We start from the raw sequence: 26,696 nt of genomic DNA, 5'->3' as shown, positions 1-26,696 counted from the left end.
AGTTTGAACAAGGAGAAGAAATCAAAAGAAGGTTATGGTGCATGCGGGTGTGTATCAGTTACCTGCATGATGTGCCCGGAGGACAGAGTAGAAGGGGGCGTCTGCGAAATGGCCCTCAACAGAAAGATTTTAGTCCGGCTCAGAATTTGCCCACACTCCATCTGATATGAATTTAACACACAAGTGTCAAAGTGAAGGACTGGGGGTCACCACATCATTTTATTCGCCCGCGAAATCAAATAAAACTTGTGAAATTCCATGATGCTTTCTAAAGTCCGAACCAAAATGTCAAATTGTCCCATGTAAACTACAATAACAGTCATTATTTTTTACTATGTTGAAAAGTAGTGATTGCTTAATTTGTTGTGAGCTCTGTATGTAATATGTGGAGGGCATGAAACATTCTAATGGCTTCACCAAATACATAACGGCCCCGAGAAGAAACCGTAACTACAATGTGGACTGTGGCGGAAAAATGACATTGACACCATTAGTTTAACAGGTGTAAAGTAAGTGATTTTTTTTTAATTGAGCAGGATTGATTTGGCTTGAGGCTTCGTTTCCTGATTTACTTGGGTGGACCCATCCAAGAAGAGCTGCAGCAGACCGATGTAGCAGAAGACAGCGCAGCTAAGAAAGCCTGGACAAAGTGTAGCTCTTTGTTGAAGCTCAGGGCTCTGCTGAAGTAACAGGCTGAAACACACGCACACACACAACCATACAATATGTTCAAAGAAAACGTAATGTATCAGACTAATAATCACAATATTCTGATATACTAACCTGTAGAAAACCCACGGCATCAAATGATGAAATTGGTTTGACGTCACCAAGGTAAAACTGTGATAAACACCTTTTTCAGCATCTATAGAAAGTTAAATTGAGTTGGTGAGCTATCCCGGTAGCTGTAAATTTCATTTAAAATATTCAATGACATTTACAGCTACCGGGATAAGTCACCAGGAGTAAAATGACATTTACTTTTTATAAGCATTCCTCAGAAGTGACATTTAAGCTTTCGCAGTAAAAATATTATGATTCCGTAGCTCTCACTGTATCTTTTTGTTTTTATCAGTAATATTGCTTTTGAGAGAAAGAAAAATAACTGTCTACCATTAGGTTTAAAGATCAGTAGCCAGTCTGCAGAATCCACCAGCACAGTCAAGACTTGTGTGCAGAGGCTTAAAGCTTTCTGATGGCCCTAAGAAACAGCAAAAGGTGACATTACAAACATGAAAGGGCATTCCAAACTTTGGGCCCACTTCAATAATATATATTCAAAACAAGGCAACTTTAGTGGAATTTGATCCTGATGTGTATGGTTGTTTGTCTTTGTGTGCCCTGCGATTGGCTAGCAACCATTTCAAGTTGTCCCCCACATACTGCTCAAAGATGGCTTGGACAGGCTCCAGCATACCCCGCAACCTTTGTGAGGATAAGCGGATCAGAAAAAGAATGAATTTCATATATAGGGCAATTTAATGTTTTTTAAGTTTGAATAAAAACAGAACAGCTGAAGACATTAAAAAAAAAGGCATCAAACTAAAATTACGAAACAAAACCACAAAAAGCAGAATTTGACAACATCTAATTGCAACCATGACATTAAAAGTCATTTAAAAGCAAAGGAAATAAATGAAAACATAGCTTTTTCAGATTACTAATTGTTTGGTCCACTTTAAATGGACCGAGCTTTGTTTCCCATGTTGTTCCATGCTTATATAGATGCAAATAACCAAAAAATGAATGACAGTCCAAACCCAAAACCAGTAAACCGAGACCCATGTGCCTTAGTTTTAATCGGAACTTCAGCCAACATCCACGACTTGAGATTTTCAACATGAATCAGTCGCTCAATGGTTTTGTGATTTGGGTTGCAAAGAACATACATACACACATCTGAACATCAAATCTGAGAGTCAAATAAATGACTGTACTGTACATCGGCAGATCAACATCTTCATAAACATGATGATGCGGTGTGTGTCGGACAATTTTCTCATGCAGTAAAAGAGCGAAAGTATCACATTTACAATGACATTCTTTATTTATCTACATTGCTTGAATACTCAGTGATTGGCGTGTAGACTTTACATTGGGTTCAATCCCCGCTCTGGCCTCCCTGTGTGCATTTTGCATGTTCTCCCCGGGGCTGCGTGGGTTTTCTCTGAGTACTCCCGTTTCTTCCCACATTCCAAAAACATGCATGACAGGCTAATTGAACACAATTGAACACTCAGTAAAAAATGCAATTTTTAAGCTAGTGCTGTAGATAAAAAAAAATGTACAGTGGGGCTGAGAGCACTTTTACATCTAGTCGACTACTGACTGAAATACTTTTGGGGTTGAAAAAGGGTTGACTCACCTGAGGATACAAGAGGGCTGACAAGTAATTATTCACGAACAGGAAGAACAATAACGTTAAAACCTGAAAGAATAAGACAGAGGATTGCATTCATAAAAATATATAGTATGTTACCTTAATTTCTAAAACGTCATCAATTTCTCTACGCATGGGTGAATCGAGAGCATCCTGACTAGCTGTATCACCGTGTGGTACGGCGCCTGCACCGTGTCCTGCCGTAAGACTCTGCAGCGCATCGTGAGGACAGCTGAGAAGATCATCGGTGTCTCTCTTCCCCCCCTTCAGGACATTTATAACACCCGCTTCACCCGCCATCAGGATCGCTGGCGATCCCACCCACCCCTCCCACAGCCTCTTCAGCCTGCTGCCATCGGGTAGGAGACTGCGGAGTCTCAGAGCCAAGACCAGCAGGCTCAAGGACAGTTTCTGCCACCAGGCAGTCCGTAGACTCAACTCCCTCCCGGCCCTGCCCAGCCTGCCCGTTCCCACTGCCACACTCACCGAACTCTGAGTACACGCTACATGCTGTACTATCATCCTGAACTCTATTTTTTTTGTTCTTTGTCATTTTTTTCTGCAAGACCTCATTTCAACCCTTGTTGTTTGTTTTTGCATTACTACATCACGTCACTTTATATACGTCACTTCCTCACTTTCCAGATGACACTACCTCACTTTACATTCAGAAATTACATGTATTGTCTGTTGTCAATTGTATGTCTTTTTAGCCACATTATAAGTGCCTTGCATGCCTTGCACGCTGGGTCCGAGAGGACATTAATTTCATCTGTGCTGTATAATGCATATTAGCATATTTGACAATAAAGCTGACTGACTTTAAAAAAAAAATCTGACTTTATTTTGTTGTCTTTTGCTTTGTTATAGAGACCTGATCTGAAGGTGGAGATTGAGGGCTCTGTTTTAGCCGAAAGGGCATTTGGTCATTAGCAGCTGTTCTGTGGCCTACATATCACTCACCAACTTTTCTCAAAAACATATTGGAATAAAATGAAGTGTTTTAGGATTTGCTCTTAACAATTAAGTCATTTGGGATAGAAAATGGAATAAATAATTCCAGTGGCTTGGAAGCAGGGTGCTGCTAAACAAGAAAAGTAGGGCAATTAAACAGTGCAGACCTTGGGAATAAAATGGCGAATACAACTGCTAGAATGGAGATTGCAGGTGATGACACTACTCTCTGCTCAGCTCAAAATATACCAGCAAGTCTTGGAACTATAGCACACGGATGAATAAAATAGATTTAACGTATGCATTCCTTTTTTTCCTGTTGCGTGTCTTCTCTTCCTTACAATGAGAAAAACTAGAACGTTCTTTTGCAACAATGATGGATATACCTTGTCAAAGTGGGGTCTATTTTGTGTCAAAACCAGCTGCAAAGTCTCCCTGGTATGCTACTATGTGAGAACTTCCAAATATGGGTATGCTGGCACAGGGAGAGCCGTTGTGCTGCGGACTGCAGCACGAACCTTTCACAATGAGCTGGTGTAATGTGAAAAGGTATGAATGAGAGCACCAGTGACAAAGTGAATTGTCTGTGGAGGATATGGTGTCGACTTTGTCGAAGAGAGTAAAGCCAAGATTAAGTCGGAATCATGTTGTGTCGAAAGCTTAAATGACAACCGACACCATTTTTTTGTTTCCTAACTGACATCAGAAAAACGTTTTATAGCATCTAAAATACCCAAAACATGCAGGCTGATATTTTTAGTCAAATGCAAAGCACCAATAAAATGACTTAGAGTGTGCTAAAACTGTAAAAAATTAAGCTGCGAATTGGGCATTTTCAGAAAGTCCCGCCCCCAGTTCGTGACATCACGCCAAGACGTCTTGCCTTGCTCGAGAATCAAAACAATTGCTTCAGATTCGGAGAAGATGCTTTCTTGTTACGCATCCAGTTATGAATATGATTCAAATAGTTCTGAAGAGGAAAGCATAAATGTTTACAATTGATTAAATAAATTTTAAATTGTAAATTTCTCCACTGTGAGACTAATAAAGGCATATCCAATCCAATCCAAACAAGTTCTTCCGGGTAATTTTGAGGCATCTGGACTGATGTGTAGCGTCTGATGTGGGCTGATTTGTCGGCTGGGAATTTGTGTCAGCGAATATCAAATAGTTGTCTTGGTGCAACACACAACAATTCACCATTGCATTATTTATGTGTTTTCCTTCTAATTTCGCCATCAACACGAAGTTTTCAGACCAAACAAAGTACCGCAAAATGCATTGTGTGTCGCTTTCTCGGTTAGGGGCCTTGCCTCCGTGACCTTATGTCAGGAATCGTCACCAACTCAAAAACAAGACTTACTGAATATTCAGCGTGAGACTTAAAACGTAAAATACAGCTACATGCGGTGGAATCTTTGTAAAATACGCTCAGTAGAAGTCATTTGAAGTGATTTTACAAATTATGGACACAACTTGTCCGGAGGCGTCGGTTGTCCTTTAAGAGTACAAGTGAATGAATGTTATGGGTTAAAAGTGATCGTTCGTCCCTGGTTCATCGCTCTTCAGGGTGTTAGAAGTGGGATGGTGAAATCAGCAGGGAGCCAGGTGTTGAACAGAATAAGTTATTTTAATATTGTAGACAGCAGGGATATTGTGAGGTCGGTTGAGGTCAGACAGAGGAAGATAGACGTGTTGGGAGAGCCTTTCTAAAAGACGGACAGGATGTGACATTTGGATGTGACATCTTGCAAAGGCGGGCAGGATATGACGTATAGGAAGTCCAAGAAAAACAAAACAATGCAAAAAGATGTTTAAAGATGTTCGTATAGCAAATTGCCCCAACAGAATGTCTCAAGTGAATTAAACATCACAACATGATGAGACAGATTATTGCTCACAATCTGTAGGCAGTTTCCGCTGAAAATAAAACAAGATTCCTTTTCTGTAATAAGTTTACATGGGAAAGAGTATTTTGAATGTTAGCAACACAGAAGCAATACAGAGGGAGGAGAGAAAAGCATAACTACCATCGCAAATGCCAAGAATGGATCATTTTGTTGACGTAGACATTTCAAAGTGTTCGATCAAGTGTAGGAAAAGTCTATTTCAAGGAAGGAATGAGTCAGAGAAAAATCTAAACCAAAGGTCACAAGACAGCTCTATTGTTCACTTTTAGGAAAACATAAAGGGCAACATAGGAAAAACAACTGTCTTCTAGGATTTTAGAATATGAGATTTCATCCCAGTTGGCATTTAGTCGTTGTTGCATTCAGATTGGAGGATGCCAGAAAGATTTTGCCTTTCCAGCAGCTCCTGTATTTTGTTTTTCTACTTTCATTCCTTTCATCACTTTGCTGCTGTGAAATGTAAATTTCTCCACTGTGAGACTAATAAAGGCAAATCCAATCCAATCCAATCCAATACAAAGCAGGAAAGGAGGTAGAGCCAAGTAGAGCATGCACTGTAAAATTGGATTAGATTAATCAACATTTATCAATTTCAGGCTGGAATTTCAGTTTCACAATGGGGAAATTCCTAATACACAGCAGCAAATTTATGAAAAGAAGAGGGAAGGAAAGAGAGAAAGAGAAGTAATATTAACCTCTGGATGACTTATTGTCTGACATAGCCCCCAGAATAATGTGTTTGTTTTTTAGTCCAACATTTTTACCTCTTTTTGTTTAATGTCTTTCTCTGGTTGCCACGCAGTCAGAGCATCACTGACACTTTGCTTGCCTTCAGCTCGGTCTTGTAAATTCACATACAGGCTAGAGGCTAACAAGAGTGCTGGAGCCGAGGGGAGATGCAGCAACTGACCCTTCATTAAACTGCAGATGAGACCAGATCAAAATTATCTGGAACAATTAAGAGCTACAAAAGAACATACTTGAGACTTTGAGAGCATTTTGACAGCGATTCCTACCTGCAGGTCCAGCTTTGACTGTTCATGAGGAGCTGCAGTTGTTTTGGTGGAGTCTCCCCATCTCGCAGACGAAACCATAATGACAGCAGCACTGCCGACAGTTGCTCCCACCAGTACTACAAATATTTAAAAAATAAATAACTGTCTGAAACTCACTACAGGATGATGAAGAAAGCTAAAAAGAAACAGGAGAATACGTATCAAGGGAAAAGTAGCATCTGTACCTAGTGAAATTCAGAAAGATGCATAAGCATTCGGTAAAAAGGCGAGAGTTCCAGTGTGTAGGGGCCACACTACTAAAGGGGCCACACCTAATTATTGTAGGGATGTTAAGGATCCATCCAGTACGTACATTTATTGAGTTAAATTCCTCTGATTCTATAACACCAATTTGCCTTCAGGGAGTTGGTCTTTCAATGTATAGATGTTTTTTTTCAGTTACTCATACATGTAATCGATGAAAAGGGTCCTCTGCCGTCATCTGTACTTTTTGAAGGTGTCGGACGTTTCGCCTCCTATCCAAGAGGCTTCATCAGCGAACTAAAGTCTGACTGGTCGTATCGGCCCTATTTATACATCCCGACTGTCCAGACATGGCGGTGCCGGACTCTGCTATGATAGGTACCTGCTCTCAGGTTGGGAGGAGCAGAGGACTACTCCCTGCAGCTGCTCCACTGATAGTTCCTATCGTTCTGACTAACGACTGGTCTGATTGCCCCACTTCGACCGGTATCACATCATTAGTATTACTAATCCTATGTTGCCTAAGCAGGCTATTGTATGAACGATCCAAATTGAACCTCACCCCACAAAACCGGTTTAATGAAGGATTTAGTTGTTTTATGAAAATCGCTTCTTTTACTCCCCTTTAAAACCATCTATGTTCTTTCGCTAAGATTTTAACCTCATTGTCGTCAAATGAGTGGGTGCTAGCTTTTAGGTGCATATGTACTGCCGAATGAGGCCCACAAGTATTATCCCTGCGATGTTGAAGTCTTTTTTTGAAAATTTGTTTAGTCTCCCCAATGTACTGCTCTTTACAATTTTCATTCTTACAATGTATTGAATAAAGTACATTACTTTGTTTTTTATTTGGCAGCCTATCTTTTGGATGCACTAATTTTTGCCGTAAACCTTTCAAACCGATAATACACCCATATAAAAAAAAAAAAAATCCTCGTCTCACCCACCATGGGTGGTGTCTGTCCCCATTTCAGCTCGGGTCCTCTACCAGAGGCCAGGAAGCTTGAGGGTTCTGCGCAGTATCAGTGCTGTTCCCAGCACTGCGCTTTTCTGGACCGAGATATCCGATGTTGTTCCCGGGATCTGTTGCAACCACTCGTCGAGTTTGGGGGTCATTGCCCCGAGTGCTCCGACCACCACAGGCACGACTGTCACCTTTACCTTCCAGGCTCTCTCCAGCTCCTCTCTGAGCCCTTGGTATTTCTCGATTTTCTCATGTTCCTTCTTTCTGATGTTCCCATCACTTGGGACCGCTACATCCACGACAACGGCTTTCCTTTCCCCTTTATCTATGACCACGATATCTGGTTGGTTGGCCATTACCATCTTGTCGGTCTGTATCTGGAAGTCCCACAGGATCTTTGCTCGGTCATTCTCCACCACCTTGGGAGGTGTTTCCCATTTTGACCTTGGGGTTTCCAGTCCATACTCCGCACAGATGTTTCGGTAGACTATGCCAGCCACCTGGTTATGGCGCTCCATGTAGGCTTTCCCTGCCAGCATCTTACACCCTGCAGTTACGTGTTGGATTGTCTCAGGTGCCTCTTTGCACAACCTACACCTTGGGTCTTGTCTGGTGTGGTATATCCCTGCCTCTATGGCTCTGGTGTTCAGGGCCTGCTCTTGGGCAGCCAGGATGAGTGCCTCTGTGCTGTCCTTTAGGCCAGCCCTCTCTAGCCACTGATAGGACTTCTTGAGATCAGCCACTCCTGCTATGGTTCGGTGGTACATCCCGTGTAGGGGCTTTTCCTCCCATGATTGTCCCTCTTCCAGCACCTCATCCTCTGTTCCCCATTGACTGAGACATTCTCTGAGTACATCATCCGTTGGAGCCTTCTCTTTGATGTATTCATGGAGCTTGGATGTTTCATCCTGGACAGTGGCTCTCACACTCACTAGTCCCCGGCCTCCTTCCTTACGGCTTGTGTACAGTCTCAGGGTGCTGGACTTGGGATGGAACCCTCCGTGCATGGTGAGGAGTTTTCGGGTCTTAACATCCGTGGTCTGAATCTCTTCCTTCGGCCACCTTATTATTCCTGCAGGGTATCTGATCACTGGCAGGGCATAGCTGTTTATTGCCCGGGTCTTGTTCTTGCCATTGAGCTGGCTTCTGAGGACTTGCCTCACCCGCTGGAGGTATTTGGTCGTAGCCGCTTTCCTTGTTGCTAATTCGAGGTTGCCATTGGCCTGTGGTATACCGAGGTACTTGTAGCTGTTTTCAATGTCTGCTATTGTTCCTTCAGTGAGTGAGACCCCTTCAGTGTGGACTACCTTGCCCCTATTAGTCACCATCCGACTACATTTCTCCAGCCCGAATGACATTCCGATATCACTGCTGTAGATCCTGGTTGTGTGGATCAGGGAGTCTATGTCCCTTTCGCTCTTAGCATACAGCTTGATGTCATCCATGTAGAGGAGGTGACTGATCGTAGCTCCATTTCTGAGGCGGTATCCATAGCCTGTCTTGGCGATTATCTGGCTGAGGGGGTTCAGTCCTATGCAGAACAGCAGTGGGGAGAGTGCATCACCTTGGTATATGCCACATTTGATGGACACTTGCGTTAGTGGCTTGCCATTGGCTTCAAGTGTGGTTTTCCACATCCTCATCGAGTTTGCAACGAAGGCTCTCAGGGTCCTGTTGACCTTATACAACTCCAAGCATTCATTGATCCATGTGTGTGGCATCGAGTCATATGCTTTCTTGTAATCAATCCAGGCTGTGCACAGGTTGGTATGTCGGGACCTGCAGTCTTGAGCGACTGTTCTGTCAACCAGCAGCTGATGTTTGGCACCTCTAGTATCTCTACTAATGCCTTTCTGTGCTTTGCTCATGTATTGATCCATGTGTCCACTTATCTTAGCCGCAATGATGCCTGACATGAGCTTCCATGTTGTGGAGAGACAGGTTATTGGCCGATAGTTGGAAGGAACTGCACCCTTTGAGGAATCCTTCATGATCAGGATTGTTCGCCCTTCGGTTAGCCATCGTGGGTGAGTCCCATCCATCAGCAGCTGGTTCATTTGTGCTGCTAGGCGCTCGTGGAGAGCTGTGAGTTTCTTTAGCCAGTAGGTGTGGACCATATCCGGGCCTGGTGCCGTCCAGTTTTTCATACCTGAGACTCTTCCTTGTATATCTGCCGCTGTGATGGTAACTGGGTTCTGTTCAGGGAGGTTGCTGTGCTCCTCTTTCAGAGTCACCAGCCATTGTGCACTGCTGTTATGTGCGACCTCCTTCTCCCATATGCCTTTCCAGTATCTTTCAGTTTCCAGCCTTGGAGGGTCTGCTCTGCTGTTAGAACCCTGCCACTGAGCGTACACTTTCGCAGGTTGTGTTGCGAACAGCCTGTTTATTCTTCTGGCCTCATTCTCTTTCGTGTACCTCTTTAGGCGACTGGCCAAGGCCTGGAGCCTTTGTTTGGCAGTTTCGAGTGCTTCAGGTATGGTTATCTGCATGTACCTCTTGGGTATTGGCCTTTTATTCACACCTCTCTGGGTCTCCGTCAATTGACTCACATCTTTCCGAGCCGCCTTGATCTTGGCCTCCAACCGTCTTTTCCATGGTGGGTAATGAATCTTGTGGCTCTCATGGTTGCTCTTGTAGCCAAGCATGTCTAGGATCACTGATGCTGAGGTGTATATCAGCTCATTGGTTTCCGTGATCGTTCTGGTCGGGATCGTTCTCAGTGCTGCATTCACAGTTTCCATGAGACTTTCAGGTGGTACTTCACATAGCCGTTGTAATCGGTGCCTTCGTTGCCCAGTTTTCATTCTTGCCATGATCTTATCTCTCAGGTCATTTGCTGCCTCGCTCAGCATTTCATTTATTGGGGCTGGCTTCCCAATCTCATTATTCATTGGGGCTTGCCTCCCAATCTCTGGTTGAACCTCTTCCTGTGATGTGGCAGCCTGGGGCCCTTCACCTCGGAATTTGTGTTGTACCTCATCAATCTCAAGTTGTGATAGCAATTGCCGTTTGTGGATATAGGAACACTGAGCTACTAGTTGTTTCGTGGTCAACCGTGACTGTGGGTTTCGAAATAACCATTCAGCCCCCATTCTCCGCATGTAACCCCTCTGACTAGGGTTGCTTGAGTAGTAGCATTCCAACAGAGCCATGTTATCGCATCTCGTCCATCTCCGCTTTGTTCCAGTAGCCCATTTTTCATCAGGGTGCTCTGGTTCCCCAGCACCTGACGCAGACCTTGTTTGGCCGGGCGACGTCTGAGCCGGCATGTCATTCCATTTATTGTCTCTCATCATTTTTATGAGGTAGGCATTAGCGTGAAGGGTCTTGCCCAAGGACCCACACTGGATGATGTCATTGTGCTCATTTCTGCTCATTTTCTCTGCCACAAGTGGGATTCGAACCCTCGTCTCCCATATGCCAAACCGATGCCTTATCAACTGAGCTATCCAGCCGCTTATATATATATATATATATATATATATATATATATATATATATATATATAATTATACAACACACACACACACTATACAGTAAAGTCTCGTTATATCGATATTCAAGGGAGTCCGAAAAAATATCGATATAACCGGGACTATCGATATATCCGACCCTGTTTGCATGTAATTTTCTCCGTGCGTGCATAGAAATAGTATCGATATAACCGGGACTAAAGAGTTTGATGTTTCTCTTTATTTGTAAGTAGGTTCGTTGTCAGATTTCCCAGGCAGGTGACGCGCAGAGCTTGATCGTGGCATGGAGTTGAGCAAGTCGTGCCGTGATGTCCGTCCGACGCCCGGCGTGAGCCGGGCGTGAGTCTGAGATGATTCTGCCCCGTGGTTCGCCCAATCTCTCTGTCCCGCGACAGCTCCTTTTATACAATTTGCAAGCGTGTGCTATGCGTCAGGGTGATACGCACATCAAGGAGATCAAAGAATTGAAAGACATGAAAGTGTTGAAAGACGCACTTCAAAATCATACACTCGTGTGACGCAACAGGGCTCCACTCCTGGATCCGAAGTCGGTGAAAACGATGAAGGAAAAAGAAATAAAAACAAAAGTAATTCTGCGACATGGTGAGGCCAGGCAAGATGACGGTCACCGGGCATGGCAGGCGTCGGTGGGGTGGTTTCCGAGGAGGTTTCGTGGTGCCTGAAGTCGTTGTACGGGAGCACGGCAAAGAGTGCCCTACGACTGCCAGTTTGAGTCGATCGATGGAAACTTTCCTCGCGGCCGTCGAGTCGATGCCGGAAGGTCTTCTCACCGTGAGTTGTTCGGCTGGGATCGGTCAAATCGGAGAATCGATGAGGGATTGTGAGGACGAAGGTGCGTGGGGTTGGCCATGCTGCCGGGCACGGACAGGCGGGTCATCGGCGACGGTGGCGTTGATTGCGCTGCCATGGCGCTCTGCAGGACGCTGAGGAAGAACGCTGACGTCGGCGGCCGTGTCGGCCATGAAGCGTCTTCCCGAAGTCCGATCGTGGACATGAGCGATGTCCGACGATGTCTGATCGTGGGCATATATGATGTCCGATCGTGGACATAAGCGATGTCCGACGATGTGCGATCGTGGACATATACGATGCAGCTAGTTGCAGAGTCGCCAGGCGAATTGGACGATGTCGGCCATCAGGGTGCGGCAGGTTTCACGGTGGGGTCGGGGCGCCCACGGGTGGTGGCGGCCCATCGGGAGCTCGGCTTGAGGGGTCTTGCTGTGAAGATGCCGGGTTCACGGGCGGCTGGGAAATCTGGGTGTTTCCATTTGGAGAGTTGATTGGGCTGAGGAGGAGGGAAAAAATGCTCCTGGCTAGCTCGCCAATAAAGAGTTTGATGTTTCTCTTTATTTGTAAGTAGGTTCGTTGTCAGATCTCCCAGGCAGGTGACGCGCAGAGCTTGATCGTGGCGTGGAGTTGAGCAAGTCGTGCCGTGATGTCCGTCCGACGCCGGGCGTGAGTCTGAGATGATTCTGCCCCGTGGTTCGCCCAATCTCTCTGTCCCGCGACAGCTCCTTTTATACAATTTGCAAGCATGTGCTATGCGTCAGGGTGATACGCACATCAAGGAGATCAAAGAATTGACAGACATGAAAGTGTTGAAAGACGCACTTCAAAATCATACACTCGTGTGACGCAACAGGGCTCCACTCCTGGATCCGAAGTCGGTGAAAACGATGAAGGAAAAAGAAATAAAAACAAAAGTAATTCTGCGACATGGTGAGGCCAGGCAAGATGACGGTCACCGGGCATGGCAGGCGTCGGTGGGGTGGTTTCCGAGGAGGTTTCGTGGTGCCTGAAGTCGTTGTACGGGAGCACGGCAAAGAGTGCCCTACGACTGCCAGTTTGAGTCGATCGATGGAAACTTTCCTCGCGGCCGTCGAGTCGATGCCGGAAGGTCTTCTCACCGTGAGTTGTTCGGCTGGGATCGGTCAAATCGGAGAATCGATGAGGGATTGTGAGGACGAAGGTGCGTGGGGTTGGCCATGCTGCCGGGCACGGACAGGCGGGTCATCGGCGACGGTGGCGTTGATTGCGCTGCCATGGCGCTCTGCAGGACGCTGAGGAAGAACGCTGACGTCGGCGGCCGTGTCGGCCATGAAGCGTCTTCCCGAAGTCCGATCGTGGACATGAGCGATGTCCGACGATGTCTGATCGTGGGCATATATGATGTCCGATCGTGGACATAAGCGATGTCCGACGATGTGCGATCGTGGACATATACGATGCAGCTAGTTGCAGAGTCGCCAGGCGAATTGGACGATGTCGGCCATCAGGGTGCGGCAGGTTTCACGGTGGGGTCGGGGCGCCCACGGGTGGTGGCGGCCCATCGGGAGCTCGGCTTGAGGGGTCTTGCTGTGAAGATGCCGGGTTCACGGGCGGCTGGGAAATCTGGGTGTTTCCATTTGGAGAGTTGATTGGGCTGAGGAGGAGGGAAAAAATGCTCCTGGCTAGCTCGCCAATAAAGAGTTTGATGTTTCTCTTTATTTGTAAGTAGGTTCGTTGTCAGATCTCCCAGGCAGGTGACGCGCAGAGCTTGATCGTGGCGTGGAGTTGAGCAAGTCGTGCCGTGATGTCCGTCCGACGCCGGGCGTGAGTCTGAGATGATTCTGCCCCGTGGTTCGCCCAATCTCTCTGTCCCGCGACAGCTCCTTTTATACAATTTGCAAGCATGTGCTATGCGTCAGGGTGATACGCACATCAAGGAGATCAAAGAATTGACAGACATGAAAGTGTTGAAAGACGCACTTCAAAATCATACACTCGTGTGACGCAACAGGGCTCCACTCCTGGATCCGAAGTCGGTGAAAACGATGAAGGAAAAAGAAATAAAAACAAAAGTAATTCTGCGACATGGTGAGGCCAGGCAAGATGACGGTCACCGGGCATGGCAGGCGTCGGTGGGGTGGTTTCCGAGGAGGTTTCGTGGTGCCTGAAGTCGTTGTACGGGAGCACGGCAAAGAGTGCCCTACGACTGCCAGTTTGAGTCGATCGATGGAAACTTTCCTCGCGGCCGTCGAGTCGATGCCGGAAGGTCTTCTCACCGTGAGTTGTTCGGCTGGGATCGGTCAAATCGGAGAATCGATGAGGGATTGTGAGGACGAAGGTGCGTGGGGTTGGCCATGCTGCCGGGCACGGACAGGCGGGTCATCGGCGACGGTGGCGTTGATTGCGCTGCCATGGCGCTCTGCAGGACGCTGAGGAAGAACGCTGACGTCGGCGGCCGTGTCGGCCATGAAGCGTCTTCCCGAAGTCCGATCGTGGACATGAGCGATGTCCGACGATGTCTGATCGTGGGCATATATGATGTCCGATCGTGGACATAAGCGATGTCCGACGATGTGCGATCGTGGACATATACGATGCAGCTAGTTGCAGAGTCGCCAGGCGAATTGGACGATGTCGGCCATCAGGGTGCGGCAGGTTTCACGGTGGGGTCGGGGCGCCCACGGGTGGTGGCGGCCCATCGGGAGCTCGGCTTGAGGGGTCTTGCTGTGAAGATGCCGGGTTCACGGGCGGCTGGGAAATCTGGGTGTTTCCATTTGGAGAGTTGATTGGGCTGAGGAGGAGGGAAAAAATGCTCCTGGCTAGCTCGCCAATAAAGAGTTTGATGTTTCTCTTTATTTGTAAGTAGGTTCGTTGTCAGATCTCCCAGGCAGGTGACGCGCAGAGCTTGATCGTGGCGTGGAGTTGAGCAAGTCGTGCCGTGATGTCCGTCCGACGCCGGGCGTGAGTCTGAGATGATTCTGCCCCGTGGTTCGCCCAATCTCTCTGTCCCGCGACAGCTCCTTTTATACAATTTGCAAGCATGTGCTATGCGTCAGGGTGATACGCACATCAAGGAGATCAAAGAATTGACAGACATGAAAGTGTTGAAAGACGCACTTCAAAATCATACACTCGTGTGACGCAACAGGACTATCGATATATCTGATATCGATATAACGAGACTTTACTGTATATATATATATATATAAAAGTCTCGTTATATCGATATCGGCTATATCGATAGTACTGCTTATTACGATACTATTTCTATGAACGCAAGGAGAAAATTTACATGCCGCAGGATCGGATATATATATGTGTATATATATATATATATATACAGTAAAGTCTCGTTATATCGATATTCAAGGGAGTCCGAAAAAATATCGATATAACCGGGACTATCGATATATCCGACCCTGTTTGCATGTAATTTTCTCCGTGCGTGCATAGGAATAGTATCGATATAACCTGGACTATCGATATATCCGATATCGATATAACGAGACTTTACTGCGTGTGTGTATATATATATATATATATATATATATAGGTGGTATTTCTAAATGTGTATATATATATATATATATATATATATATATATATATATATATATATATATATATATATATATATACACAGTATATATTATTGATTATATCAAGACATGCAAATACATGACAATTTTACGATAATCTGAGAGGGGATTTTTCCATGGTCAAGTCTGAAGGAAGCAATACGAGAAGAGCTATAAAAAAATGACACTTACCACTGTTGAGACCAGCAGCAGAGGGCACTGATGAGTGATCTGACACCAAGCTTTGTTGAATTCTTCCGCCACTTGACTGCAGCGTGAACTAACACATAAAATACCCTGGAGAGGAAACACAATAGGTTTAACAAGACACAGATATACTCTAGGGTTGGGGTTATTTTATTTTAGTATTTACGTCTCACTCTCAGAAAGTGTGATGTCAGCTGAAATGACAAGCCGCTGGGGGAACATACTCTTCTCTGCAACAACACAAGAGAAGTTTAAATAAATAAATAAATAAATAAATAAATACAAATCACATACATCATCCATGTGCACACATTATCAAGTACAGTGATCCCTGGCTATATCGTGCTTCATTTATTGCAGCTTAGTTTTTTTCCAGAGTTCCCAGCACAACCTCACGGATGAGGTGATTGTCTACATAATCACATCTTCGCAGCCCCGCCTCGTAGTGATGTGCCCGACTGAGGCGATTCTCCGAGGCATGTGACGTGAAAACAGGTGAACCAATTTGCGAAGCGCAGTTCGACGCGTGGGTCGATTTCGCTTGTGTCCACACCCAAAGCCTTGGAACGCACCTGGCTACGCCCAATGCCTCAACAAAAATGAATGAAAGGTGTGTTTTGTTCCTTGTTTGTGTGTCAATGTCTAAAGTAAAGCAATTATTCTTTCAAGTAACAAACACACTTTCATTCACATCACAACTCTGTGCCATTTTTACGCAAGAGGATTAGGGCTAGCAAAGAAAAAAATAAAGTTGGCACAATTCTCAGTTTTATCTCAGAAGTTTGACTTTGTTTTGAAAGGTGCTTCTAAATGAAATTTATTACTATTATTATTATTATTATTATTATTCTCAGAATTCTGACTTTAAATAGAGGATTCTCACTTTAAAGTCTGAATTTTGAGATAAAAGTGAGATTCCTGCCATCATTATTTTATTTTCTACGTTGGCTCTAACCCCCTCCCATACATTTTGATCCCGTCAAATCAAATCAAATCAAATCAAATTGGACCATGATGTTTGCAGATGACATTGTGATCTCTAGCGAGAACAGGGAACATGTGGCGGAGAAACTAGAGATGTGGAGATATGCCCTGGAAAGGAGAGGAATGAAGATCAGTCGCAGTAAGTCGGAATATATGTGTGTGAATGAGAGGGATCCAAGTGCAAGAGTGATGGAAGAGATGAAGAAGGTGGAGGATTAAGTACTTGGGGTCAACTGTCCATGTGGAAAAGAGGTGAAGAAGCGTGTCCAGGCAGGCTGGAGCGGCTGGAGAAAAATGTCAGGTGTGATGTGTGATAGAAGGGTTTCAGCTAAGATTAAAGGAAAAGTGTATAAAACAGTGGTGAGACCAGCCATGATGTTTGGACTGGAGACAGTGCCACTGAAGAAAAGACAGGAAGCAGAGCTGGAGGTAGCAGAGCTGAAGATGTTGAGGTTTTCTTTGGGAGTGACCGGGTTGGATAGGATCAGGAATGAGTACATTAGAGGGACAACTCATATTAGAGGCTTTGGAAAGAAAGTCAGAGAGGCCAGACTGAGATGGTTTGGATATGTCCAGAGGACAGAGAGTGACTATATCGGGAGAAGGATCCTGAGCCTTGAACTGCCAGGCAGGAGACCGAGAGGAAGACCGAAGAGGAGGTTTATGGATGTGGTCAAAGAGGAGATCAAGGTAGCTGGTGTGAGAGAAGAGGATGCACAAAACCGGGATAGATGGAGGACATTGATTCGCTATGGCGACCCATTGAGGGGAAAAGCCGAAAGGAAAAGAAGAAATCCATGGCAGCATTTTAATCACTCTCTCTGTCATGACATTTATTTTCCACATGATGGAGCAGTGGAACAAATGAGACCTCATGATGCATTGGCTAAAAAGTGAACCATTTGCGTGGAAAGCCTAATTGGTTCATGATGCCTCATTTTGATATCACCACCACCCAGCCGCTTCCCTTGTATCTCATCCTGCTGTTGAGCACGGGTGCCCATTACATTGATCGGGATCAACTCGCGGATTGGTCTCAAGTCAATCGCGAGGGATGTAAAGAAGGAGGAAAAAAACAACTAACCATTTTTGTGCCTTTGTGCATGATAGTCATGTATTTTGTGTGAATGTACACTTCATCGTAATCATACTGTCAGTCTCATTTAAGATATTAAGAGATAATGCATGTGAAAATAAGAAAATGCTTCATCCATAGAGTGCAACCTGGGTCCCCGCAAATTGTTAGCGCTCAGCAGTCTGCAATTAAAGGACAACTGACGTCCCCGGACAAGTTGTGTCCATAATTTGTAAAATGGCTTCAAATGACTTCTACTGAGCGTATTTTAATAAGATTCCACCGCATATAGCTATATTTTACGTTTTAAGACTCACTCTGAATATTCAGGAAGTCTTGTTTTTGAGTTGGTGACGAGTACGTACGTGACGTCATGAAAGGACCGCCCCCTGACCGTAAAAAAGACGCATTGTAGCGTCAATGTATTTTGCTGTACATGTTTGGTCTGAGAACCGTGTTGCACCCAAAAGCCGCCAGAAGAAGGAGTCCAAGCTCCATATAAGGAATTTATCAGCCTGTGGAGGCGAAGGTGGCCACTGGAGGTCGCCATTTTGCGCCTCTTTCCTGTTGATCCATTGTTGCCCCAATGTTGCCTCAAAATGGCATGGAATAAATTCTTTAATCGATTGCAAACATGTATGCTTTCCTCTTCAGAACTATTTGAATCATATTCATAACTGGATGTGTAACAAGAAAGCATATTCTCCGAATCTGAAGCCATTGTTTGGATTCTCCAGCAATGCAAGACGTCTTGGCGTGACGTCACGAACTGGGGGCGGGACTTTCTGAAAATGCCCAATTCCCAGCTCAATTTTTTGCAGATTTTGGACACTTTAAGTCATTTTTATTGATGTTTTGCATTTGACTAAAAATATCATACTGTGTGTTTTGGGTATTTTAGATGCTATCAAACGTTTTTCTGATGTCAGTTAAAAAACAAAAAAGTGACGTCGGCTGTGTGATGTGCTATATCTTCTATTGTTATCATTATTCTCACTGAGACTTTGTTTCATGCACAATTCACCAAGGGCATGGGCAAAGAATGCCACTCTCTGGCATACTCTCATTTCTGTTCTGTTTGCTGTGTGCATGGTGTTGGTTTGTTCCTGTTGATTAATGAATAGTGTCAGAATGAGTGTCATTTTAATAAATGTATTAAATTGATAAAAAATGTATTATCTATCGTATTTTCGGTGTATAAGACGCACTGGAGTATAAGGCACATTCCCAATTAATGGTGTATTTTCAAACTTTTTCCAAATATAAGACGCATCGGACCATAAGGCGCACCTTCAATGTATAAAAAAAGTTTTCCAAATATAATATAGAAATATATAAATGTTTTCCAAATACAAGGCACACCACATTACAAGGCGCTACAATAGAGGCTGTGTTTACGCACTACTTCACAGGTGTCAAAGTCAAGGCCAAATCCGGCCCGCCACATCATTTTTTTCGGCCCGCGAAAGCAAATCAAACTTGTTAAATTCCATGATGATTGCTAAAATCTGAGCCAAAATTTCATATTTTTGGATGTCAACCACAATAAAAGTCATCATTCTTGACTTCGGATTTGAAAACGAGTTATTCATTAATTTGCTGTGTGCTCTATATGTAATATTTGAAGGGATTTAAACATTCTAATGGGTTCCCCAAATTCATAACGGCCCTCGAGAGGAAACCATAACTACAATGTGGCCCGCGGCAAAAAATGACTTTGACACCCCTGCACTACTTCGTCTATTGGTGGAAATGGAGTCGTGGCAGCTGATTTTAGTTGCGAGACCTGCTATGGCTCAATCGTACTTCACATACAATAAAAGGCGCACTCGCGTATCAGGCGCAGGGTTGTCTTTTTAAGAAAATAAAGGCTTTTGGGTGCACCTTAACACCGGAAAATACTGTATATTGTGATTCTTATCACTTGACTTATTCTACCAGTCAACCTCTTTTACTGAATGAACGATGATGACCCAGGGAACATCGGGTACATCTAGGCAACAAATTAAAATGTTTTCCTCCGGTATAAGATACAAACAAATTCATACCATCCGTACCGCAAGGATCGTACAAAAATTGCAACAGAAGTCCCTGATCCACTGGTGAAAAGGATGCTTTGATCCTCCCCTCTTTCCTCTTTAGAATTGCTTCATGTAACAAAGAGGGAACAGCAAGTGCTGAACAATGAATGACTCTGTGTCTTTGTGTTGTCATATTATTTGTTATAGTTTTTTTGTTCTTTTGACTTCAAGATGGCGCTGCGAGAGTGGCTACCGTTCCAGCAGCTACTGGATTTTGATTTTCTACTTGTTTCTTTCCTTTCCTTTTCCTTTCATAACTTTGCTGCTGTGAAATGTAAATTTCTCCACTGCGAGACTGACTAATAAAGGTAAATCCAATCAAATCCAATCCAGAGGGTGAAAATAAAATGGTCACTTGCTACCCTTTAATTCTAAAGCAGTGTTTGGGTGTTGTTTGCACTGAGCATGCAAAATTTGAGTATGAAGTTTAGACACGAAGTGTCGGAGGCTGTCAATTGAAATCCGGAAATCATATTTGACAGCATGGCAGAAGAAACTGATACTGCCTTCAGCAGTGTGACCTGCTACAAAAGTCACTTTGAAAAGCTGTGCATTGTAAAACAAGCTTATTGTAGCCAGATATCATATTTTTTTAAACTAGCACAAATTATTTTATATTTTTGTTTTTGTGGCTGATTTTTTTTAAATATTGTGCTCCTGAGTTAATGTTGTTGATTAGTTTGAATGCATTTGTATCTATTGATTTTATGTAATGTTATTTTTCAGTATTGTATGGTTTGACATGGTCAGTCAGAACATGTTTAGACTTTAATTAAGGATTTAATTTCATTTTTGAATTTCAGATGCACTTAAAATCTATTGGTGTAGTTAATAAAGCTATTCAGGGGTGAGAAGGTTTCTTCAGCCGTCATCTGTACAAAAGTGAAGGTTTCGGACGTTTCGCCTCCTATCGAAGAGGCTTCGTCAGCGAACTAAAGTCTGACTGGTCGTATCGGCCTTATTTATATATCCCTAATGTCCAGACCTGGTGGCGCCGGACACAGCTATGATAGGTCCCTACTCTCAGGTTGGGGGGGCGCGGGACCCCCCCCTGTGGCCCCACTGATTGTTCCTACATTCCTGACTAACGATTGACCTATTACCCCCACTCCCCCCGGTATCACCTCATCAGCATAACGACCCTCATCAGCATTGCGAAAGCTATTCAGGGTTGAGTGAATGCTGGCGGATGTGGCTGCCGCTGCTCACCCACAGAAAAACCTTTATCCTGTGACTGTAAAGTGACCTTGAGAGTTTTGAAAGGCGCTTGGAAATGAAATGTATTATTATTATTATTATTATTATTATTCTTTAAGTTCATCAATTTGTTTTTTATTCTCTTAAACGTGAAAGATACAGCGTGATATGTTTTCTTCATCCTTGAGGGGGTATGACAGAAAATAATTGAGAATCATTGATTTCATGTTACGTGTATACTCAGTTTTGTGAGATAATGTCGCGAAATGAATTAAGGAGATTAAAAATATGCAATTTTGCCATTGTGCAATATGCAGTTTTTTTGTTACCTGATGCGAGGGCCACCCATAAACGCACACTACTGTACCTGCAATATCAGCAGTTCAAATAAAACTGAAAATAAGCAATCTTTTCTTATTACTATAGTATACATAAAAGCCACACAAATTTTAAAAATGTATCAAAGTTGTGCTCTGGAAGACCCTTACAAAACAAACTTTAAGGTGATCTAAATAAAACTACCCTGCGCACAAACATTTCTGTGGTAGATGGATGACTCTGAAACTCCCGGATCCCTGAGATACCTTACTGTGACATAAATAGTTGTTTGGATGTCATTAGATCTAACAGTAAACCACACCTGATGATCGTTGACATGTTGTATCAGCTTTTCACAGTCAAGATAGATCCTGTCTCCTTCAGCTTTTATTTGAACAAACGACACCGTTGGGAGAGCCAGCATTATTCTGTGACACATAGACACACATAAAAGTTTCCAAAGGTGACAAACATGAAGATTGAGCTAAACTGCATGGTGAGCTTGTTGCGTACCTGTTCCATATGCTCAGTGTGTGCTCATAGGTAAGATCTGCCGAAGCTGAACTTGATGAACTGGAGAACCTCTGAGAGACCAACTCAAACAGCAAGTCACATATATCGGTTCTACTTGGATGAGTGCTTGAAAGGTTGGTCAACTCTATCTCAAAGATCACCTCCTGTTTTTGTGCATACACAAACGCACAAACATTGAGACGTTGTATATTTTGACTGGGCTGATATTCGTGTTGAGTGATAAACATACCTGTAATCTACAGATAATGTCTGGAAAACAGGTTCCTTTCTGGGAGAGTCTCTGATCCTCCTGACACAGTTCACTGTAAGCATAATTTGAATTCAATGTTGAAGGGGCAATAAATGGTGTGGTATGCTCTACACACGGCAATATACTCTCATGGCTAAGGTTTTACAGTTCTGTAATTTACTTGGCATTGTGTGTGTGTGTGTGTGTGTGTGAGTGTGTACATTTAAGAGTGTAGCTTTACCACAAAATATGTACGTACACCTTTACCCATAATGGGTTTGACACAATGGTTTTCTGAGATATCACAATTAATATGTGACAAGCCAACATGTACATCAACCTTTGCTGATGGTCCATAATTGCAGTGATGAGATGAGAGCAAAGACTCTTCATGCTTCCACCGCAACCTCCCTGATTCTTTGGATGGGGTAGGTAGAGGTGCATACAGGCCCACTGATGATATTCCAGCCTATTGCACAGATGCAGAAATCCCATTAACCAGTGCTTTGTTTATGTGTAAGCAACGTCTAGCAGTTTGCATTACCGCTCAGAGTCAGAAAGTGTGTCTTTATTTCTGTCGACTTGGAGTTCATTTGCCAGCCATTCTGAGAAGAATAACTACATATGGGAAGTAGATAACTTTGTATTATAAATCCACAGCAAAGACAACAGTACACTAGTCTGAATATAATACTAGATGAACCAAATGTAGATAGATGTGTGAGAAAAAACAATCAGAACACAATTTAGCATGCATGCCCTCAACCTGGTATTGTGGCTCGTGTTGTAGCCGATTGAAAGAAGGGTGTCTCCAGAGATACAAAGCTGTCTTTTTCCAATTGTTGGCGCCGCCTTTTTCATTGCACAGCAGTCCAATGGTGTTCACCTGCTGTTCCCCTTTACCATAAGAAACAGGTCTTCTGGCCTCAGGCAACAGCCTTGGGATGAGGTACCGAAGCTAAAATGGGTATAAAAGTGAAGTTTGGGTCAAGACAATGGAGAATGCTATTGGGACTGGGTGCTTTGCATTGAAGTAGTTGTTTAAAATTGAACTGCTTCGCTAGTAAGCAAAGACCCTCTTACAATTGCAAATTTCCCCATTGTGGGACTATTAAAGGTTTTCTGATTCTGATTCTCTTACAAACAAGGCACACCACTCTACCTTCATCAATCAACAGGATGTTTTTTAATACACATTTCCCATTCATTGGGCTGAGAACTGTCACACACACACTTCTATTTTCAACACTCTTCTCCTTACCGCTAACCTGGCCCTCCCACTTCCAATGGGAGTGGAAGTTTATACTAAAAAACCCAAACACACTGACAGAAAATCAATGTCCATGTCTATAACATGTACATGTACAGTTACTATCAAATGTTTAAAAAAACAAGAACAATGAACACACACCTTCTTATAAAGACAGTTGGGAGTCAAGTCATCCTGGTGAGGCAGTGAGTCCGCTCTACAGATCCCATAGCACACGGCAGCCACACAAAACCTGAGCAATTACAAGATTGGACTTGACATAATGAAGTGTAGATTTTATGTTATGAAAATGTTGGGCCAATATTTAGTAATTTCCGGACTACAACGAGCACGGCTTAAAATGAAACCGCTATTCAGGCTAAAAAAAATGTGTATTGGCCGCAGCACTTCAGCCCCGAGTCTCCATGTTATAACACAGAATATTTGCAATCAAAATAGGGCACATAGATGGATTAAAAATACATATACATTAAAGTAATTACCTTAAACGCTGATAAATGTTTTTTTTTCAGATGTCAACTTCAGCTAGTTACAGAGTAGCATCCAGAAAAATAATTCATGGCTGTATTTATCTTCCTCTTCCTTTGCACTAAATACACCAAAGCCATCTTCTTCAGTGTCTGAAAGAACTGCAAAACTACTTCATGCACATGCTCACAGTCTCTCTTTCATCCACTCTTACTTAGAGGCCATTTCTAGTCAAAATACTTCATAATTGAAGCCTCCCCTTGAACTGCAGAATGGTTGTTGTGAAGATTCAGCATGAGAAAAGAGTCAGCATGGTTCAAAGCCTGAGGAAAAAAGTATTGGCTTATAGTCCGAAAATTACTGCCCATATATCGTAAAAACTAGAATTCACCTGAAACAAAATTGCATGCCGGTGTGTGTTTTGCAGACAAGTGCCAAGTTAAAAGCCTCTGTGACAGATGCTAAGTTGGTCTCCCTTTGGGAAATAAGTTGCACTTCAGGGCTTTGGGACATAGAGGCATGGAGGTGGACCAGAAAAGATGCGACACCAACGATGTGTAGGTCACTCAGCAGGGTCCCCTTAAGAAACAAGTGATACTTAGAATCTAACGCATAGGAGAACTAAGCATTACACAACATAGACAACACGAGTTTCGGACTTGATCTTAAAAACAAAAAACAACAACAACAACAAAATATGTGATGATCACTGCAATTTGTCAGCATTTATAGTAATCTAATCAACACTGGATAAACATTTTTATTGCCTCAAAAGTGTGTGTGTGTGTGTGTGTGTGTGTGTGTGTGTGTGTGTGTGTGTGTGTGTGTGTGTGTGTGTGTTTATGTCTGTGTGTGTATGTGTGTGTGTACGTGTGTGTGCGTATGTGTGCGCGTGTGCATGTGTGTGTGTGTGTGTGTGTGTGTGTGTGTGTGTGTGTGTGTGTGTGTGTGTGTGTGTGTGTGTGTGTGTGTGTGTGAGAGAGAAGAAACCATAGAAAGAGGAAACCATAACAAGCCGGCCAGTTCTGTCGTGGGCTGCTCGCTGGACTCTCTGGAGGAGGTGGGCAACAGACGGACGCTAGCTAAACTAAAAGCTATGATGGACAGCCCCTCCCACCCCCTCCTGCCCACCCTGACAGCACTGGGTAGCTCCTTTAGCCAGAGACTATTACACCCGCGCTGCAAGAAGGAGAGGTACCGCCGCTCGTTCCTACCGACTGCTGTCAGGCTTCACAATTCTCAATGATCACATGTGAAAAAAAAAAAAACTGGACACTTGTAAATATGGGTTTTTGCAATATATCAAAATGCATTTCTTGATTCTGCACTATGTACAGTTGTTTTTCTCTTATGGAACGGTTTTGCACATTTACATTTGCACAGTCTACAGTTGACATTTTTATTTTGTTATGCTTAGAATATCTTGTTTTCTATCCTTTCACCCCACCCCAACTCCATCCCTTTTCAATTGCTGCTGTGGACTGCAAATTTCCCCATTGTGGGACGAATAAAGGTATTCTGATTCTGATAACTACAATTAGGCCCGTGGCAAAAATGAGTTTGACACCCCCGCTGAGATCTACAGTATGTTTTGATAGCAGGCTCTGGGCTTCCTGTGTGGGGTATGCATCCTCTCCCCATGCCTGTGTGGGATTTTTCTGGGTACCCCGGTTTCCACCAAACCCGAAAATATTGCATGGAAGGTTGATTGAAAACTAAATTGTTCATAAGTTGCACCAGTCTACTGCCTGATGACAGCTGGGAAAGACTCCAGCACGTCGGCGACCCCCATGAAGAGTAGTATCTCAAATAATGGATGGATGGGTGGAGGGTGTGTTAATGTATGTTTGAAAAATTAAACACTAAGCAATGTCAATAAAAGCCATTTGTTGAGACTATCACTCAGAAATCACCTGGTTTCTTCACTCTTGTGCATTTGTATTGTTTTTTTCAAAAGGTACTTCAGCCTGTTAAAAACTGCATGTTTGGAAAAATATTAATTAAGTAAAAAGTCAGAGTATGCTGCTACAACCTTTTGTCTTCTTTTCCTTTCGGCTTTTCCCTTCAGGGGTCGCCACAGCAAATCAGTGTCCTCCATCTAACCCGGGTTTGTGCATCCTCTTCTCTCACACCAGCTACCTTCATGTCCTCTTTGACATCCATAAACCTCCTCTTCGGTTTTCCTCTTGGTCTTCTGCCTGGCAGTTCAAGGCTCAGCATCCTTCTCCCGATATAGTCACTCTCTCTCCTCTGGACATGTCCAAACCATCTCAGTCTGGATTCTCTGACTGTCTCCAAACCCTCTAATATGAGTTGTCCCTCTAATGTACTCATTCCTGATCCTATCGAACCTGGTCACTACCAAAGAAAACCTCAACATCTTCAGCTCTGCTACCTTTTGCTCTGCTTCCTGTCTTTTCTTCAGTGGCACTGTCTCCAGTCCTTCTTCACCTCTTTTCTACACTCTCCATTGCTCTGGACAGTTTACCCCAAGGACTTAAAATCCTCTACCTTCTTTATCTCTTCTCCCTGTAACATCACTCGTACATTTGGATCCGTCTCATTCACACACATATATTCCGTCTTGCTGCGACTGATTGGATTGGATTGGATTTGCCTTTATTAGTCTCACAGTGGAGAAATTTACATTTCACAGCAGCAAAGTGATGAATGGATCTTCATTCATCTCCTTTCCAGGGCATACCTCCACATCTCTAGTTTCTCCGCCACCTGTTCCCTGTTCTTGCTACAGATCACAATGTCATCGGCAAACATCATGGTCGAAGGAGATTCTTGTCTAACATCGTCTGTCAGCCTGTCCATCACCATAGTGAATAAGAAGGGGTTCAGAGCTGACCCCTGGTGGAGTCCCACCTCCTTCTTGAATTCCTCCGTCACACCGACAGCACACCTCACAGCTGTCTTACAGTCATGATACATGTCTTGCACCGCTCTGACATACTTTTCTGTCACTCCAGACTTGCTCATGCAATACCACAGCTCTTCTCTGGGCACCCTGTCATACGC

At 43.8% G+C, this 26,696-nt stretch overlaps 1 protein-coding gene across 2 annotated transcripts in view; it reads right to left on the bottom strand.

Moving 5' to 3' along the window:
- Window positions 1-26,696, bottom strand: part of fanca (FA complementation group A) — a 77,611-nt gene that overhangs the window by 559 nt on the left and 50,356 nt on the right. For both annotated transcript variants that reach the window (XM_088997589.1, XM_088997590.1), the window contains exons 25-41: window positions 24,061-24,248; window positions 23,343-23,433; window positions 22,698-22,889; window positions 22,476-22,549; window positions 22,272-22,400; window positions 21,932-22,004; window positions 21,682-21,845; window positions 21,491-21,596; window positions 15,687-15,743; window positions 15,499-15,603; window positions 6,261-6,376; window positions 6,009-6,165; window positions 2,366-2,428; window positions 1,114-1,201; window positions 784-865; window positions 573-693; window positions 63-161 (exon numbers count right to left, since the gene is read on the bottom strand). In XM_088997589.1, coding sequence (XP_088853715.1) covers window positions 63-161; window positions 573-693; window positions 784-865; window positions 1,114-1,201; window positions 2,366-2,428; window positions 6,009-6,165; window positions 6,261-6,376; window positions 15,499-15,603; window positions 15,687-15,743; window positions 21,491-21,596; window positions 21,682-21,845; window positions 21,932-22,004; window positions 22,272-22,400; window positions 22,476-22,549; window positions 22,698-22,889; window positions 23,343-23,433; window positions 24,061-24,248 — 1,905 coding nt within the window. The remainder of the gene's footprint in view (window positions 1-62; window positions 162-572; window positions 694-783; window positions 866-1,113; window positions 1,202-2,365; window positions 2,429-6,008; window positions 6,166-6,260; window positions 6,377-15,498; window positions 15,604-15,686; window positions 15,744-21,490; window positions 21,597-21,681; window positions 21,846-21,931; window positions 22,005-22,271; window positions 22,401-22,475; window positions 22,550-22,697; window positions 22,890-23,342; window positions 23,434-24,060; window positions 24,249-26,696) is intronic.

This window comes from Hippocampus bargibanti, linkage group LG05, assembly GCF_051943395.1.
Source record: "Hippocampus bargibanti isolate YZ-2025 linkage group LG05, ASM5194339v1, whole genome shotgun sequence".
In the NCBI taxonomy this organism is placed as follows: Eukaryota; Metazoa; Chordata; class Actinopteri; order Syngnathiformes; family Syngnathidae; genus Hippocampus; species Hippocampus bargibanti.
The sequence above is the reverse complement of the archived record's forward strand: the minus strand, read 5'-3'. Positions and strand labels throughout refer to the sequence as shown.